The sequence below is a fragment of the Colletes gigas genome, unplaced genomic scaffold (genome assembly GCF_013123115.1).
Source record: "Colletes gigas isolate AHSC1104 unplaced genomic scaffold, ASM1312311v1 Colletes_gigas_Sc00006, whole genome shotgun sequence".
Classification (NCBI taxonomy): domain Eukaryota; kingdom Metazoa; phylum Arthropoda; class Insecta; order Hymenoptera; family Colletidae; genus Colletes; species Colletes gigas.
The window spans coordinates 7,755,181-7,774,571 of NW_025106635.1; the positions used below are offsets into that span (position 1 = coordinate 7,755,181).

Sequence of the window (19,391 nt, forward strand, 5' to 3'; positions counted from 1 at the left end):
TTGGAGGTAGAACGCGAGCCACCGCAATCGTTTGATATTTCCTTCGAACTCTGGCGAGCGGCGTGTTTTCGTTCGATCGCAGACGGTGTTTTTAAAGCTTCCAAGATACACGTTTCGATAACTACCGCGCACAAGAAAAATATGTACGATAGAAAAACCGTTGAGACCGAATCGACGATGTTCGTTGAGGACGACTAGCGTCTTCTTTCGCAATTTTCCAATTGAATCGGGGGGTTCAAACTGCGTCTTGCTTTCGTCATTGCGTGATATAAACCGTGTTCTCCGAGGTGGAGGTGAAAAGTGGGGATTTCTCACCATTTTCAATGTCCTTGAAATATACCATCTGAATTATCCTCGGGTTGAGTTGGAGAGAAAATATTAAACTTTATTCTTAATTATTATTATTCTTATTATTATCGGTATTGTTAACAGAAATTGGAAAAATGTCTGCCATTATATCAAGAAATGCAGGTATTCTTGTATTAAAATCATGACGACCAATGACAAATAATGTATACTGTGTCAAGCTAATATCGGATAATATTAATAAAGGAAATTGAAATAGAAGATGAAAATCTAACCTAAACCTAATCCATTATATTAATTACTAGGTAGAATAGTTAGGTCTGGGTCAAATTTTCTTTCTACTCAAATCGAGTTTTCCAAAATCTAGGAAACTAAGACCAAGCGGCGCGGTTATATGTATAGAAAAAAAATCTTCATAACAGTGACCTTCACAACATATATCAAGGTCATCGAAATTGGTGAGAATCGCCAAAGTAAATAATTGCCGAAACGGGCAGTGAAGCGTTGTAACTGAGACAGGTAGAAGGGGGGCTCGGAAGGATGTATCGATTTCATGCTGGACCAGCGTAAGTGACGAGGCGTCGTATAAATTACTGGAATAAACGAGCCAGGTGCGCTTGACTTTCCCCCTACGGTCGACAACGTTCACCTGACATCCGCAGCTGCGGCAAAGTGCGACAGGCTTACATCCCGCCGCGGCCGGATTGGTCCACTTGTTACGGTAGAAACCAATCGGGCCTGGACAACTCCTGAACGTCACCGGACTGTCGTTGCTTCGTCCCGATGGATCCTAATGATCGTTCCCGGGGCCAGCATTATCGCGCGATCCCCGAAACGCCTCCGATTCCGTAATACCTCCCCTCGTATCGATGTGTGTACGTATCGGTCAACCTGGACGTTAAATTTGCGCTCCTTGGACCGGCGATTCGGTTTCAATGGAGGAAATCCACCCGCTTGTACCGTTTGCGTCTGTTTGCTCCGTTGCTCGGTTCAAAGTCGTCCGCGAATTTCCAATTCGCAAGGGAACCTTGGGCCGAATTTCCTTTGAAATGCACCCAGATCCACCTCGTCTTTTCTTCGTTTAGCTTTATTGTTTCCGGAACTTTCGACCCTCGATCTTCTGAGTACGTTTGAAATTTACTCCGTACGATAAAATTCGACCAATACCAACGGTACCATTGTTTGCTCGCCATCGCAAACGCAATTACAAGGCTGTTCTGCATATTACGGAATGGCTACGTTCGCGTTATCGTCAAAGATAGGTCCAGGATCACCGGATCCCACGCTACTAAATTTCGTCCGTGGGGAACTCTAAGAGTCGATACGCTACAGAAATCACTGGTAAGGATCGATCTTGTGCGCGTCGCGTTACGTAACGATCCGTGAATACGATTATTGTTACGTACGGCGTTCGATGGTGGATATTTGTTAACGTTCGAATCATATTTCGAGCGAGGCTCGTCCGTTTTCCATCTCGAGCCGATATTTCAATAAAGTCTGGTCCGTCATCGTGTGACTCTCAATTACTGCGGAAAATTGGAATCGATAAGACGGCGGCGAAAGTCTCGCCGCCGCAGCTTTCGAAGGAGGATTTCTTTTTGTTCGTAGACAGTTCGGTGTCTGGGGGAGTATCCAATTACAATTGGACCGCGATTCGATCGCGATATCAACTTCGTGGCGGAAGATAGGGACATCCCCGACGCTATTGTCCTCGATGGAACACAATGGCCGCCGACGCGGACGTTTCTCGCGTTCCGTTATCTCGCGCCGCGGGTACCTCCGCGACTTTCTCCCTTTCCGTCCTCGCTTTCACGCTTTCGCAAGGCCGCGTCGCCTAATGAAAATTTCCCGACTATACGTTTTACCGGCAACCCCAGACGCCGACTACTGCTTCGAGAAAAATGAAAACGATAGCAATATCGACAACGACGACACCGATAAAAACAACAGGAATCGGAACACCTTTCACCGCAACGGAAACAAGGCGAGGGAAACGTAAACGACGTTTCGGGATAAAATAGTTGTTTCTAAATGAAAAAACTGTTGTGATACAAAAATCAGATTAAAGCTGTTTGGTTGGTAACGAGCAACGTGGAAAACAATAACACCGAAACGCGGAGGCAATGAAATAATAATAAAACGCTACCCTCGGATCGATGCTCGGCGGGTGCGTTGCGCGGGAGTGCATGATCGTCAAAATTCACCCTCGAAACATCGTCGAAAAACAGCTGACGCTCGCGTAGCGATTCCCCGGGTCCAGTCAATTATCCCGTGACACTCGTAAGTGCGCCGATCAACAGGGGGCGAGGCCTCCTCTCGCGGAAGCAAACCCGACGGCGCGGTAGCACGTGTCGCGGCCGATGTACAAGGAAGATCGCGTCCCGGTTGAATCAAGATTTAATCGAATAATTCTGCCGGGATCTAATGGCGGGGAATAATTTATCGGGCTCGAGAGCCGAGCTTTCCTAGATTATTAAGCCAGACTCGGTGCGGTCTCCCAGCGCGCGGATCCCATCGTGGGATTGGCCGCGACAAGGCCAATTCCAGCCGAGGCGCGAACATCGCGAACTACTTAGCCGAGCGACACGTCCGTCATCTATCCGTACAGATTACCTTGATTTATCGTAATTTATGTTCCACCGGAGAGTGCTAGCGTGTTACCCGCGGGACCATTAATGCCCATCGATTCTCGCGGTCCGTTATGAAAGGATCTGCCATACTGTTTCGAACTCGGAAACCGTCTATACAGGGTGTCCCGCTTGACGCGATCACACGCATCCTCGTATCGTGGCAATTTAACTCGACAAGAACCGCAAACGTTTCGGATCGTTTCGTTTCTTTCAATACCTGTAGCCGTGGCTGGAGCACGGTTTGGTCACTTTCGCGTAGCCCACGTTGCAACGTCGGGTCGAAAAGGTCGTCGTCGTGGAACACGCCATTATTTTAATTGCTTCCATCGGGGACGAGTCGCAGGACAACTCCGTGGAGACGTTGCACGACATTGGTAAGGACCGGGACGACGTCGTTCGGTAGCCTGCGGTTTTTGCAGACTTTCCCACGGCTTCCCTGCGACCCCTCCCACGCGATGCCTCGAAAGGAAGCTGGTTGAATACGTACTATCTTAATTAGAATTGTAACCGCCATTAAACCTGACCGGCCGAGTCGTCTCCGCGTTTCTCTCGGTTGCTTCCTGCCTAACGCAACCTCGCAGAACCCCCCCTCGCCCGATCCGTTTGTCCTCCCGCGAGCCAGCTGAAATATTATCTTTAAGAAGAACGAATTGACCGCGTCGCGACACCCCCTAACCGGGAGAATTTCAATGTTCGACGCGGTCGATTTGCATCGCCCGCGGGCCAGTCGGAATTATTCATCGGTCTTAATGCAACCCGAGGCGATTGAACATTTTGCACGGGAATTTCAATGGCGCGCTACCAGCCCGCGACCGGCCCGGAACTAAAATCAACTAATGGCCAACTTTCCGCGACATCGACGGCTAATTGGTTGCCAAGCAACGTGGTTCGAAGATCAGCTCGAAAGATCGATTTATGTTTTTCACCACCTTATGGACTTTCATATATTTCAAATCATTGGGAAAAAATTATTATTAGTTTCCAGGGTCAATTACAATCATTTTTAGTCGATACATATACTCCCAAAATTCTACGCAGTTTCGAGAAAAAAATTCAATGAGTGGACAGATTTTTCGGCAAAATTATAAAATTTCAAATCGTCTTGGAAAAATTATTTTTAGTTGCAGGGGTCAATTACAATCAGTTTTGGTCATTAGACATAACCTCGAAATCCTTTCCACTTTCGAGAAAAAAATTCGAGAAGGTGTGAAATTTTTCGAGAAAATTAAAAACTTTCAAATCATTCTGAAAAAATTATTTTTAGTTGCCAGGGTCAATTACAATCATTTTTGGTGAATACATATACCCTCGAATTCCTACGCAGTTTCGAGAAAAAAATTCAATGAGTGGACAGATTTTTCGGCGAAATTAAAGAATTTCAAATCGTTCTAAAAAAATTATTTTCGGTTGTGGGGGTCAATTACAATCGTTTTTGGTCATTAGACATACCCTCGAAATCCTACAGACTTTCGAGAAAAAAATTCCATACCGAGTATATAATGTGATATATTTAACAACGTATATCGTTGAAGGGACGAATATTTTGTAAAATCCTGTTATTCCGTTGCACTTTAGAGATTCCCTTGGGTGCATCATATTTAAGTGGCATTTTGTAAATGCACGGGTAACGTTACCATCTATCACGAGGCGTTGTCGCAATCATCTATATTTGTCACTCCCGTGCTTCCTTTCTCTGCAATTTCCGCAGGAATCGTTGCGACGAAAATCGCGTGCCCGTCTTTTCTCGGGTAAAATGGAGCGGTATTGTCCACGAAGGGAATTACGAGACGAGGCGCGAACCATTGGCACGCAGATGTACTTAAACAGAAATTTATCCCCCCTGGAGTAGCCCGTATCGACCAGAATGGGATCGCAGACACGTAGAATCCGTTAATCACAATTGCCGCATTTCCAGTTGCAGCGTACTACGAGCTACAATATACCTCGCTTCTATGCAACTAATTCTTCCCCGCTCAGAGGCAACAGAGACGCCCGCGCGTTCGTTTTTGTGTTTATTTCGCGCTGAAAATGTTGACTCCGTGAATAAGAGACAATTAGTGTCCCTGATTACCATATATACTGCAGTGCGTTTAAATTTGAAGAAAATATCTTCGATCGAGGAAGAAAGTGATCGATTTGGCTCGGAATGATCCGTTTCGTGGTGCCGGTAATCGATCTCCGTGTGTAACGAGCCGATATTTCACCGAGAACGGAAGATGACGGGAACGTTGGGGAGAATATTACGCTCTGACCGATCGGTTGGATGTCCGTCAAGAGCAGTGCATCATCTCGTATACGAATTACGTCGAATTAAAGTCCCGATAAAGCATACTGTTTCGACCGAGTTTCCATTTCGATCGCATTTGCATGAACGTTCCCCTCGTTATCTCGGCCGAACCGATCACGCAAATGGCCCTTCTACGCCCTTCCACCGTCCTCAATCTCGGAGTTGAACGACCGGATAAAACGAGAGTCGAAAGAAAACGCGCGGTACCGCTTCATCGCCGGGAGGGATCTCCAATCCGGGAATACATTGTGGCTCTCGAAATGAAATTGTCCTTTCCTATCGTCCATCCGACCCCTTTCACTATCTTCTCTCCTTCTGGTTTCTTCCTAACTTTCCCTCCACTGCACCCTAATCTCTTTGCCGGTTAGTCTCGATCCTGACGATTTCTGATTCCCGATGTCGTTTAAAATTGGCTACGTTGACCAACAACCCGAAACAGTAGCCAAGCGGAAGAAGCTTGGCGAAAAAGGTAATCGAATTCACGGAGTCTCGAAGGCAGGGGAATAAACACCGATCGTGACGAAATAAAAACAGAGGATTAACCCAAAGGTCCGAAAACGCACGGTTGAGCTTCGTATCGATCGAAATTACCATCGGAAATGAATTTTCCAGAGGGTCGGGGCGAAAGCAAAAACGTTCGAACGCGCAAGAATTCGAGTCCACGCCCGGGCGACGCGGCAAAAAGAGGGTCGAAAGGAATCGTACGAGAATTAATCGAGTCCCGGTGAATCTGCATGCGAGCCACGCGCCTCACCCGTCGAGCGACGTATTATTACGTCGAGGAGGGATAGCCGGTATCCCCGCTGGGTTTTCCGCGCGCTAGAACGATCTTCACGAATTATCTCTGTCCCTTCTGGGGGGTGGAAGGACCGGGCTTGGATACCGCTGGTCGTTATCTATGGCAGCCAGTTATTGCCTATTGCGCACTGCCCGGCCAAATGGAGAACAGGACTGAATAATTCCCTCGTCATCTTGCCAAGTCCTTTGTGTTTCTCTTTAAACCCCGGAAACGAAGCTTGGGGAGGGGAGGGCGGTGGTCGTGCGGCGTGGATCATCGCTCTTTGTCGGAAAACGCGATCGCGATTGGAGAGAAAACGCTTGCGTTGCAAATTAAACAAATTCCGTCCGAGTGCCTTAGACCTCGGACAAACTGGTCGTTCACGGTATGAAAACAGAGCAGAAAATTAATCAAATGACGGGGATGAAATCTTTTTAGCCAGCGGGGGCGGGTCGCAAAGTTTCGCGATCGAAGAGGAAAGTTATCGCTATCGCGGATCCCGCGAACGCGAAAGCTTCCTGGCCAAAGTTACGAAGTTAAATTACAGGAAAAGCAAGAAGTCTGTCTTCTTAACAATGCCTCGCATTGCGCTCGGAGAGACGTCGAATAGTGCTGTTCGAGCGGCTCAACTTTTGACTCCTGACCGCTGAAAAGTTCGCGCGCTGTAATTCCCGAAAGCAACAACTTTCCTGCTCCTTTTACTTATTTTGCAACCTCTCCGCGGCTCCTCGATCGGATCGTCTTTCAGACATGCTGGCGCAATCAAACTTTCGCGTGTTCGTGTACCAAAACATTTCATGTTTACCGCGGGACTCGCGGTGGCCGCGCATCCGAAATTCCTGTTCTAGATCGGAGGATCTCCCGAGGGAGTTGCAAATACATACGAAATAGACTCCGTTAGGAAAGAAAGGTCCAAGAGTAGACGTTCTTCGAGGTACAGTTAAATGATAACAGGACGGTTCGCGAATTACGGAGCCAATTAAATTGCACGGCGCGTTCCTCCCGAAATAACGCTAACACGTAAACGCGCGAGGGGATGGCGCGAAATGAAACGGTCGTTGTTTTAAAGCGGCCTGGAAAAATGACAAGACGGTCGCGGAGAAACATTTGCAGCGGAAGGTTAAATTAAAATCTACGACTCCTTCTCGCGTTGAGTTTCCGAAATTTATTAAAGCGAATATAAATCAGCGTCTGCTCGTTCGCGTTAATTAAGTATCTGATGGGAAAGGGATGATAGTAAAAACGTTGGTTGTTTCAGGAACGTGGAGGATTACGCGAGGGAACACGAGGAAGCGTCGAGAAACATTCAGCAGTACCTGTCGAATCCAATCAACGCTTATCTGCTGGTGAAAAGACTGACTACCGACTGGAAACGGGTCGAGGAGCTGATAACCCAGGACGTGGGCAAGTCCTTCGTCGCAAATATCACGAGCTCACGAAGCGACCTTAAATTCCCCACTGACGAGGACCTTAATGGCGCCGCCGTAGCTCTGATGAGGCTGCAGGACACCTACAAACTCGAAACTGCACAAGTCGCCAGAGGCGTGCTGAATGGAGTTCAGTACAGCACAGGATTAAGCGGTGGGCGCATACTTTTCTCACTGCCTCTGTTTCGTTATTTATTAATTCCATTTATCCGCTGGAAAAATGCCTTGCATTAAACGGATGAAACAAACTCATCTCCTTTCTCCCGTCGTTGGGAGAATCGTTCCATTATTTAACACGTTCTCTAACGCTTACAAACTTTTAAACAACGCGAGTGTTATTGGACGCAAGATTACACCAAAAGTAGAGGCTTTAAAATTTGATACCATTTTAGCAGTCTAGCACGTCGAGTCAAGCTGCGATTAAAAAGAGAACTGTCCATCAACTATGAATGAATTTCCGAATGTCGTATGCACGCAAAGCCTGAATTTCCCTCTTTTTTTTTAAACAGTGCGCACGACGAATTGCAAAGTAGGACACACGCACAGCATGCAAAGTGTTTGGAAAGAAATGGTTCGTTACGGGCCATCCGCGTCCCGCTATCGTGTTGGTCTAGCCCCCGAAATAAAAAAAAAAAAAAAGAAAGAAACGCGGGAGGAAAAAAGGGTAGGGATTGGAAGGGAGGGGGATGGAAGCTTCGCTCCACGGTGCTTTTTCGTCGTGAATTATTTATGCGGGTTTAACGGAAGAGGCAAAACGTTGCGAATCGACAGGAATATTGGCCCCGATGTTACCTACGCTTAAAGATCCTTGGTATGAATAATTTACGCGATTTCCTTTATCAGGATCCTGTCCTCGTTTCCGTGCGACTGGCCCCTCTGATTTTCTGCCGTGCGGTTCATGCTGCCGCAGCAATTCGCAACTTCTGATGTCGCGATCGTTTCTCCAACCCCCCCTTCTGCTCCACCATGCTTCTTATTACCTCGAGGCTTTCGCTTTTTGCCGCGACAAGAAAGTGATTTTTACGTCCGCCGTCCATTTAAAGCCAAACGATGAGAAATGGAAGAATACCAAATGGCTTGAAAATAATCTGTTCGCGTACCTCTATCTTTCATATCATCCATTAATCGACATCTTGGAACCATCCACGGTTGGTTCGTACAAATGGAGAGACTTGGATGGGTAGAGAATTTTGTTCGACTTTCGCGACAGTGTAGTTTTACGAAGATCGATTCGAGTCGCGATACGATTCGCGAGTGAATAAAAAAAACAACTCTCTCTTCGAATAAATGCGACGCGAGGGGTAGGGAAACCTTTGTGGCTGGCGAAAAACGCGAAGAAATTAATTAACGAACCAAGTTTCCCGTGGAAACCCTGCCAGCGGCGAGAAGAAACGAAAAAGAAAGAAAGGGGAGGAAGTTCCGCGCTTTGAAGCCAGTTAGAATACATAATAAGGCAGTGAAAAACCTTTAAACTTTCGCTAAAACTTCGCATCTCGCGGGACCGTTCGATTCAGTCACGGGCATAGAGTTCGAAGAGAACGCGGAAGCCTCCGTTCGCGTTTTTCAATTTTAACTTTCAAATTCTCAACGCCTTCGATATCCTTTCGTCCCTAACCCCTGCCGTCTGTTATTACGAATGTAATTATGATAATCGAGTCATGAATTATACAGAGTGAGCTCAGAATCGTGGAACAATCAAGAACAGGGTGACTGTTCGTGGAAAAATAAGTCGAAATCGCGGAATAAATTTCTCTACGGAGTTCTATTTTCGAGAAAAACAACTTTGAAACTCAGTCGAGGCAACGGAATCCCTCCTGGAAGACGGAAGCTCCGATTACGCGGGTCAACAAATTCTAAACAACGATTTGTATTCTTTGCAATTAAGGTTTCTTCTCGCTTACTTCTATGCACTGAAATAGAAAATAAGAGAGGAAACATTATTTCGCTTCAGTTTCAGAAATATAAACCCTGATTTATTTAGTTTGTCCCTTTATGAGAAGAATCTCCTTCGTTTCAAGGTTTCTTTCTTCGCTACGCAATAGTAAGAAGTGATTTAATAAATCAGAAAATCTCGGTAAGATGGACGGGGAATAATTTTTCCCCGGAATTAAGCTCCCCGCGTGAAAAATTAAATTTTGTTCCCGCTCTTAGTCGGTGATTCGTTTCACTTTTCAGCCGGCGATTGCTTCGAGCTGGGACGGCAGTCTTATCACAACCGTGATTACTATCATACGGTTCTCTGGATGCAGGAAGCCATGGATCGGCTTCAGGAAGAACAAAACGCGACCACGACTTCGAAACCGGACATATTAGAGTACCTAGCGTTTTCGACGTACATGCAAGGTTTCTATTTCGATTAATACCAGCTTTAAACTTATTTCGCAACTGGACTTTTAAATTCTGCTCGATACTAAAGGCAAATTTATACGCTAGTTATCGAGCAAAAATTCAAGTTCGAATTTAACCGAATATCTGCGAATGCCACGAGGCGAGACTCTAATTATTCGTTTTGAAAAAGAAGTAAAAGCGTTTGACAAATGCAGCTTTACAACCGTCCGCGCCGGGGTAATTCTGTTAGCGAATTAAAATAACAATTGTTTGTGGCTTTCGGTTGCCAGGCAGAAAAGGATTTGCGAGCGGGAAGCCCGAGGAAAAATTCTACAGCTTCGTAAAATTCGCGCATTATAAATTAGGAGCTAAATTACTCGCGTTTCCGCCCGGTTACTCTGCGGTTACAAACTTTCGAGACTGTTTTCAGTTCTGTTCTCTGTTCTTCGAGCCGCGTGACGCGAACTAAATTAAATAACAAAAATATGGGATCGCGCTGCCGTTTGAAGCGCGAAATTGTTTCGCGAAATTGAATGACACACGATATAAAAAAAGAAAAAAAAACAGACAAACAGAACAATTAAATTGCACCAAGTTCGCGAGGATCGAAAAATTCTTTTGTAAAATCTACTTTGAACGATCCGCGGGAATAGGTGGAAAAAAAGAGCTCGACGAGCATTTAATTGGCATGAAATTTTGCGTGGCGGGCGACCAAGTTCGCCGGTTAGTTTATTTAAAGCTCCATTAAAACTTTCCCCGATGCATCGCATTTGAACTGCCTTTCCGAGATCTTCCGAATTCAAATTGCTGACGTTCAACCCCCCCGCCGAGGGCCCCCGAAATCCTAGAATTACAAAAGTAGTCGTTTGTTAATAATACCTGCCGTTCGCCGCGTCGGTGGGAATTTAATATTAAGTTGCGTAAATACGACATTTTCGTGGCCCGAGTCGGAGTAACTCGATTTGCTAATGAAATTTATTCTATTGTACAGGGAACGTAGCGCGGGCTTTAAGCATGACGAACGAGCTTTTGGAACTGGTACCGACTCACGAGCGAGCATTGGGGAACCGAGCTTATTACCAAAAGGAAATTCAGAGCAAGGCGAGTCAGTCGAAGAAGAAACGCGGCGAGGACGGCCAAGACGATACAGCGATCCCCGAACAAGTAATCCACCGCTTAAATAAATCGTTACGTTTATAAACCTTCGACTAACTCGTGGTTTTTAGCACTTCACCGTGACGGAGGAAAAGGTGAAACCGTGGAAGGAGATGACGGAAACGGAACGGTACGAGATGCTGTGCCGTGGCGAGGTCTCGATCACGCAGAAAATGAAAAAGGATCTAAAATGCCGCTACGTGGACCACGGAAATCCGTTCCTGAAACTGGGCCCGTTCAAGGAGGAGGAGGCGTATCTGGACCCGAGGATAGTCATTTATCATAATGTGATATACGACGAGGAAATCGAGACGATTAAAAGATTGGCGCAACCCAGGGTAACGGAACTACCGTTTTGCGATTTTAAATAACTTTGCGACGCGCAGGATTAATTGCGAGGTTCGTGTTGTTTCGTGTTGCAGTTCAAACGCGCCACAGTACAGAATTACAAAACTGGTGCCTTAGAGATAGCGAATTATAGAATTAGTAAAAGTGCATGGCTGCAAGAGCACGAGCACAAGCACGTGGAGGCGGTGAGCAGACGCGTCGAACTGATGACCGGCATGACCGTCGACACCGCCGAGGAATTGCAAGTAGTCAATTATGGTATCGGCGGCCATTACGAGCCACACTTCGACTTCGCGAGGGTTAGTCGAAACGATCATTATAGCTACGTTAATACAACAGTTTTTAAATTAAGATTGATCCCCATTTGTTGCGATTTAGAAAGAGGAAACGAACGCGTTCAAGAGCTTAGGGACTGGGAACCGTATTGCCACGGTTCTGTATTACGTAAGTCTACGTCTATTTTCTAAACGTTTGTTCGATCCTACGAAACTCTACTTCCATATTTTTCCAGATGAGTGACGTGGAACAAGGCGGAGGTACTGTTTTCACGGCCATTAACATTTCGTTGTGCCCGAAGAAAGGCAGTGCCGCGTTTTGGTACAACCTGAAACCCAACGGGGAAGGAGATTTCAAGACCAGACACGCGGCTTGCCCGGTGCTCACTGGAACCAAGTGGGGTGCGTGAAGCAATTAAAATAGTCTGATTATAGGGAACCGTTCGATTCTATCGTCACGCGCTATTTTTCAGTGGCGAACAAATGGCTCCACGAAAGAGGTCAAGAGTTTTTGAGACCCTGCACCCTCGAGAACCAAGCGGCAGACGAGGCTGATGTCCGGCATTGAATCGACCGGTCGATCTCAAATCGGCAACCTTAGTGGAAACGAACAAAGAAAGAGATAAATTTGTTAATCTCCGTTCGACCATTCAAACGCAAAAAAAAAAAAGAAACGACAACTTAGGACATTGTTTGATGTGTTACGTGGACGAATTACGCAAAAAATTTTAAACGATATTATTATACGACAATGGTACATTTTTTGTATCGGTCACGTAGACCTTTGGGTACGTCAATGTTAGAATAATCAAGGGACGGATGTCGATGGTCTTGAATATTTGCAGAACTTAATAACAACTGCCACCGTTTATTATACACGTTTAAAACTAATCGATCGTTACGATCGCAATTAAACTTCGACTTGCTTTCATTTTCCCCCCGTTTTCTTAAGTAAGGAGGCAAAGTAAGGAGGCAGTTTCCAGAATGAATTCGTTCTAACGTCGCCGCGTCACTCATTATAAACTATCTGTAGCCGTAGGATTTTTACAGGAGCACAACGTTTAGGTATAGCATATGTTAGAAATTAAAGCAATAACAAATTGCACGTTTGGGCCAGTTCGTTCATCCTAGACATAGGGTTCTCATGCTCGTGTACGAGGACACGCGTGAAAATGAGTAAAAACGTATCGGGGCACGAGAACCGTGATTAATTGGCGTAATTGAGTTCGCTCGGCGGAGAGTAAAAAGAAGCGGAATTAAACATTCCTGTGTTCATCAAAGAGTATTCTAATTAAATATTCGCCGTATCGTTCCTTCTTCTACGGACACATTTCGCCTATTCGATCGGGTCTTTTTGTAAATAGTAGTGATATAATCGAGAAGTGAATCAGTGATTCCTTGGAGATCCACAGCGTCTTGTATACGAATCGCTTGTAAAAAAAAAAAAAAAAAAAATAATAAAAGAAGAGGAATGACAGATAAAGTATTAGAGTTTATCGACGAGAATGCACGTTTCTTTATTACCGGTGATATTGACCTTAGCATGTAAGCCGTTATTCGTGAGCTTCAATATCAGTGGTCATTTAAGACGAGAAATCTGATAGAAAGTGTCAAGTAGAAAAGATACTCAAATAATCGAGTAGGACTATATAATTACACGTACCTTAGATGTCACCGCCGTTCTTCGCACGATTCCTGCGTCATCTGCAATTTCAATCCCCTATGCACGTGAAATTCGACGAACGTTCTTTCGAGATCTCGTCGGATAAAAATCCTCCTGAAACATTTACTTGTTACGCCCAAATTCTTCTTGTACGTTCTTTTCGAACATTGGCACGTAAAAAGCCATTTCGAGTGACAAATTTGAACAGATGCGGGCACAGCAATTAAATTCACGTGTACTTTCTTGCGAAAGATTTATTTCCCGAATCTTGGATACTTGAACGTTTGAGAACAATTGCGAAATTACTTACAGTTTCAAATTTTTAGTAGGCTTTCCGTTTAACATCGGACGTCGAGCACAAAAGACACACGTTTCGACGAAGACGAATAATATTTAATTATCAAAGTTCAGCCCGCACGTGAACGTAAAAATCTAATGTTTATAATCAAATACTTCTTTTTAGAACAATATTTTCTAATTCTTTTAAGCATAAAAATTTACACGTAAGCGCACGTATCGCTTGAATATGGAGGAAGATCCGCTACGTAGACTCGCTAAATATGGCGGGTATATCGGGCTCCCTGATTGGTCTGTTTGTTACCAACTGCAGTTTGGAACCAATCAGATCTATTCTTACTAAATTTGGCGCGTAAACGCGTAATCGATGCCCGGCTGTGACGAAACAGCGTTTGAAAAGAATCAAGTGTCCAGAAGCTTTCGTCTTCGTCGTACGTTTTTTTAATAATAATTGTTAGTGTGAGGTCGGTAGTGCAGACGAAAATTGATTAACAAGATGATCGATTCAATTTCGAAAGAATTCCCGTGACTTCCACGTTGTTGTACTCGAAAGCTACCTTCTAAGAAAACTAAACGACTAATAGAATTCAACGTGGCACAACAGACTAATTAAATTCATAAAATATGATTGGTAAGCTCTTTATTGTTTGTAACTGTCAATAGATAAAACACGAAATTTATTACGGATCATGAATAAAGTGCGATGTAAATAATTATTGTAAGAGTCTGAAGAATCATATCGTTCGTTTTGATGTTCAATTTTTGTTTAGATCGGAAACACCATCGATCTGCGTTCAGATCAAATAAAACGTTGAAACACGCATTGTTACGGTTCATTGTTATCGCACCTAATGATCATTATTAGGCTGAAGTAACTTACATCACAGCGATTATTCTCAATCAGCTAATCGCGAAGTTACGATATCACAAAGTCAACTGTATTTCCTACGTAACGTGTAGCTCGTAAGTTTGTTTATAACAATCGTTACTTCATCCTGCTGATAGTAATATAATGTCATGCAATAAATGTTTACAAATCCCGAAATTTCAGTACCGGATATTTAATCAGCCTGAAATAATCAAATCAACTCCTATTTACTATGAAATGTCGTTTTGTTGATACATTTTATAGCCCTGTTATGGTGTCCTGTTGCACAGAAGCAAATTATTTATATATTTTAAATAGATCTATAAGCAGAACCTCTGCTAATACTTTTCTTTACATCTCTGATACTAATTGCTAGATCATTTGATTTTCTCATTGCATCCTTAACATAAGTTTCTTTCCAATCATTAAGCAGAATTCTTATTGGTCTTTTTATGAAATAGAATGAAAGATTATGATAGATACACAAGCTAAAAGGTAAATTCAATGTTATAAGGGAATGTAATAATTTTTGAGAAACACTTTATTCAGGAATCTTACATCAATTTATTATTAATATGTTCTCCTCAACTCAGAAACTGTGTTTGCATGGGGTGGCATGATTGGTAGGTCTGATTGCAACTTGTTATGTATTTGTACATTTCTGGTAGTTGTATTATTATTGTCGATCATAAACTATAGCTACATTATATAAAAGGTTTATAAATCTGTATATTGGTGTTACCATTTGGATAAAAGGAAACTATAAGGACAAATAAAGTGTGTTGTATTCCTCATACAATTAATTACTTTTGTTGGAATAAAACCAATAAAGAAACAGATATCTAAGCTTGTCATTTTTCAGAACATGGTATGCAGAGTGATGACTGGATTTTATAGTTTCAAGTCTTGTAACATTTGATGTACTATTTCTTTGAAAGAAGTTTCTGATCAACACATTGGCTTCCATACTAACTATAGGGCATTCCTAGATGTAGCAATCTATGTTTGCACTTTCTCTGGATGAGTTGCCAGAACAATCAGATCAGAAAAAAAGATCCAAGAGAAGATGTGCTTACATGCAATAATAGTTGATATCAACAGGTAATTTAAATCATGGTGGTGGTATGTAAGTACCCTTTTACGATTATACAGAGAAGGTTGAGATGGCTGGTAATTGTAGGTCTAAACCCCTCGGTGTGGAGCGGTCAAGGGATAGATTACATGCTTGTGATCTCCGGATCATGATGGTATAAGGTCAAAAGAGCCTCAGGTACAGCAAGGTGTCGACGCGCGAAGCAACGCTAATTATTAATCGAAAGCCTTTCGCCTTCCATGCTTCTGGAATAGCATAAATAAGTTTCGTGTCACCGATTGCGCCCCTTAATCGCAAATTCATGTTATAATATCATCCGTAGCAAACTAAACGCGACGTATTAATAGATTTATCGATCGCTTATAAAGTTGCTAGCCTCTACATACCATGCTAGATCCTTTCCTAGATTCTTACAAAGGGACGTTCAAAAACTTTTCATTTGCTAATTGAAAATGCAACTGTGTTTTCTTTTATGCAAGCATACTTTTTTTTTATATTTACCGTCCGCATAAAGGTCTTTACATCGATTACTTGTCCCCCCTAGCAGTTTGATATTAGGATTTCACAAACGAAATGTAAATTTATCACGGAGTTGCCCGACTTTACCCCCACAGGGTGAACTTTGACATTTATGCACGAGCTTCCACGCTACGATCACGAGTGATTGTCCGTGAAATTGACGGCACTCTCCAGGGGAAATGACGAGATAAATGGCACCCCTAATCAGCAAGCTCTATCATCTATTGGTAGAATCGTGAAGCCATCCGTTACAGAGTACCAAAGTATTCTTATGCATGCATAGATCGCAATTTCCTATCGAAACCGAGTTACGTAGACGTAGGGGTTGTTATCTTGCTTGATCCTCGGCCAGAACCATCGGTAGGAGAGAGACGAAGCTCGAACACCCACGGAATGGTCTTTCGGATCGATCCGCATATCCGTTCGTCTTCCTCGTTTCTATCATGGTCTCGCTCCGTCCCCGTGAATCTATATTTTCTTGCCCTCCTACGCGCTACTCCCTTTATCTCGCCGCTGTTCTTTGCTCGATCAGGCCACTTTCGCTACTCATGCTGCGATCCTTCTTAATCTTCTTTTTGGTTTCGCTCCTGTTCGTTTTTTATCCAGCCTTTCATCTCGCCAGGCGAGGCCGCTACCTGGGAGATTGACGCTTTCAATAAACTTTTTTTTAATAAGGTATTTGATAAAAAGAACGAGCAGGAAACGCAAGGGTACGGGAACCGGCGCACAGATTCGAACGCGGTCGCTCCCGATATAGAAAATATTTAATTGTTTCCAAACGCGCGGGTTACGCGATCTGTTGCACAATCATCGTTACGAAACGGTTCAGGTTGTTTCGTAAATGGAATAATGCCACGCGATGAGTACGGTGATGAAAGGGATCAGGAAACGAGTCTTTATGGATAATTAAAATATCCAGCGAGGAGCATCGTAAATAATAAGCGTTAAATTTGGAGTTTCGAGCTGAATAATTACCTCGAAACGGAATTCGCGAAACACGGTAATTTTTTCGTCGTATTAAAAATGTTAAACTCCGGGACGCGTTCAACTTTCGTCGTACAGAACGTCGTTTCCTGGTAACTCCATTTTGTAAATTTAAAGCGCGTTAGTTAGCCATGCATAGAGTTGACCAAAGTAAATAGAGGAATGTGGGGATCTCGCGAACCGGGGACAGATGCTCCCCGCGTTCCCTTATTAAAATTTTAACCGACCGCCTACGATTCCGACGTAACTTCCCGTAACGCAATTATAGAAACAAGTTTCCCGTTGCTTCGAGAACTCTGGTCGATCATCGATTCCGCCATCTGCGTCCCCTCTCGCAGGATATTAAGCTTGTGAACCGACTTGCAAGAGTTATTTTTATTTTCACGCGCTGTCGAAAGGAAACTCGTCGACCATTCCGGGATTTATTCCTTCGAGAATTAACTCGGGTATTCTTCTTCGCCGGAGAAAATGGCGCGCGCAATATCTTCGGTCGGGCGAACGTTCCGCGATGAATAACGTTTCAAGCACTCGATAGTAACGAAGCGTAGTGAATGGTTGAGCGGCGAATCCATTGAAATTCATAAGTGTGTACCGAACCTGATCCCCGTCTTTGCACACGCCAATAGGTCAAAGTTTAAAGCACCGTCGATGCTTGAGGCCGGTCGAAAGGCAGCGATCTCTCGTTATCTGGCGAACGCAGCCAACGCTCACCGTATTAGGGAATTGAACCGGCCACCGGAGGTGAATGCATTCACGATAATGGCTCCTAAAGGACCTCCAAGTGCATCGCGACCTGCATCTACGTGCTCTGTACGCGAGCGATCGCGCCACACGGTGTGCACTGACACACATCGCCCGAAAATGCTGTCCGATATTTCAGTTTAATGGCCGCAGGAACGCGAATAAAAGGAAACGGTCCGTGCATTATTCCCTGCCGTAGTCTAATAAGGGTATCGAAGGTGGAGGAAACGATTTCGTGGAAATTCCACGATTAGGCAGAAGTATATCGACGGGTACGTTATACTATAAAAAGACATTTGTCCGGGCTGTCCCGGTCCCGACGAATCCGGTCAATCGAGATTCTACAGTATTGATCTCGAAATCGCTAAATTTAACGCTTTTATTATATCTCGGTTTGATGGATTCGCGCTGGTTCGTGTGTCCAAGCAAACAACGCGTTGGATTACATTAGGACTCATCGGGAAAGGGTGTAGGGGACACCTGGGGACCCAGAGTTAATAGAATTCCAGCTCTGGGTTAGATCGACGGTCCGATATTGCGTAATGAACGACGATCGAGCGGCAGATGAATGTTGTTTTTGTCGTAAAAATGTCGCACGTGTAAATATACAAAATTATTTTTGCCCCGGGAACCGATAAAGCTTGCATTCACCAAAATAACGAACATTACGAGGTTGTATCGATCCGAAGTCGGTACAGTCGATGCAAAGAGTTCGCAGCTAATTGTTATTTTATTCCCTGAACCGTGGCTCTGGCCGATTCGACGCGTTCTACACGTCGCAGTTTACGATGGAGAATTTTGTTTCCCAATACAGAATATTGTCCAACCGGTGGATGATTGGGAACTGGAGCGAGACATTCGTTTCGCGCTTCAAAGATTTCTCGACAATTTCGGTCGTTTATCTAACGAGAGCCTGCTGTTTGTGATCCTTTTGTTCGTGAAGATGGTTTACAGGGAGGGACCACGCGAATAAAATACGTCGACACAGGTTCCACCCTCACCCTTGCCTTTTAATTAAAACGTTTCCCAACAAATCGCCGGTCTGTTCCTCGTTTAGGCGCAGGATCCTTCGCGAAGATTTCATGCGCGGATCTAGAATTATCGCGTCAATGTCTATCAAAGGCGTTAGAAAACAGGAATCGAACGTTTACGCACGCTCGTAATTGCCTCGTTTACATTTCAACGACCGAGGCTCTCGAAATAAACTGGGAAATTCGTGCGGTTCGCTGTGATTTCGACCGACTGAACTACCAATCAGCTGCGGTTTCATTCGAAAGACGGAAAATATGGTCGACAGCTTCGGTAAACGCGGTTTCGCGTCGAAATCGAGCAACGTGCCGAATGCCGGCCCCTAAACGCATATTTATTAAACCTCCTATCAATCCAATTAAACTTTATAGCGCTTCGTTAAAGTCTCCCCCGTCTCCCTCCACCGATAATTAACCAGTTTCGAAACTATCATAACGCAGATTCGCATTTTATCTCTCTAACAGCTTGCGTAACCTCGTGGGAACATTTCGAATTATTAATGTTCGGGTAATTGCTTTTTGAAAAAATGAGACTAATTTCTCGTTAATCGAAACAGAATGACAAAGACGGATCGCGCGTTTGCTTGCAGAACGAATAAAAAGTGCATCCCCGTTGGATAACGCTGTGAATGCTCGCTCGTCGAGTAAACGACATTAAGTTTCG

At 44.2% G+C, this 19,391-nt stretch overlaps 1 protein-coding gene across 2 annotated transcripts in view; it reads left to right on the forward strand.

Moving 5' to 3' along the window:
• Positions 1-14,650, forward strand: part of LOC122395950 (prolyl 4-hydroxylase subunit alpha-1) — a 149,316-nt gene extending 134,666 nt beyond the window's left edge. For both annotated transcript variants that reach the window (XM_043393953.1, XM_043393954.1), the window contains 8 exons: positions 7,260-7,582; positions 9,604-9,771; positions 10,748-10,920; positions 10,983-11,249; positions 11,334-11,558; positions 11,638-11,703; positions 11,771-11,936; positions 12,008-14,650. In XM_043393953.1, coding sequence (XP_043249888.1) covers positions 7,260-7,582; positions 9,604-9,771; positions 10,748-10,920; positions 10,983-11,249; positions 11,334-11,558; positions 11,638-11,703; positions 11,771-11,936; positions 12,008-12,102 — 1,483 coding nt within the window. In that variant the 3' untranslated portion in view covers positions 12,103-14,650. The remainder of the gene's footprint in view (positions 1-7,259; positions 7,583-9,603; positions 9,772-10,747; positions 10,921-10,982; positions 11,250-11,333; positions 11,559-11,637; positions 11,704-11,770; positions 11,937-12,007) is intronic.
• Positions 14,651-19,391: the final 4,741 nt, after the last annotated feature.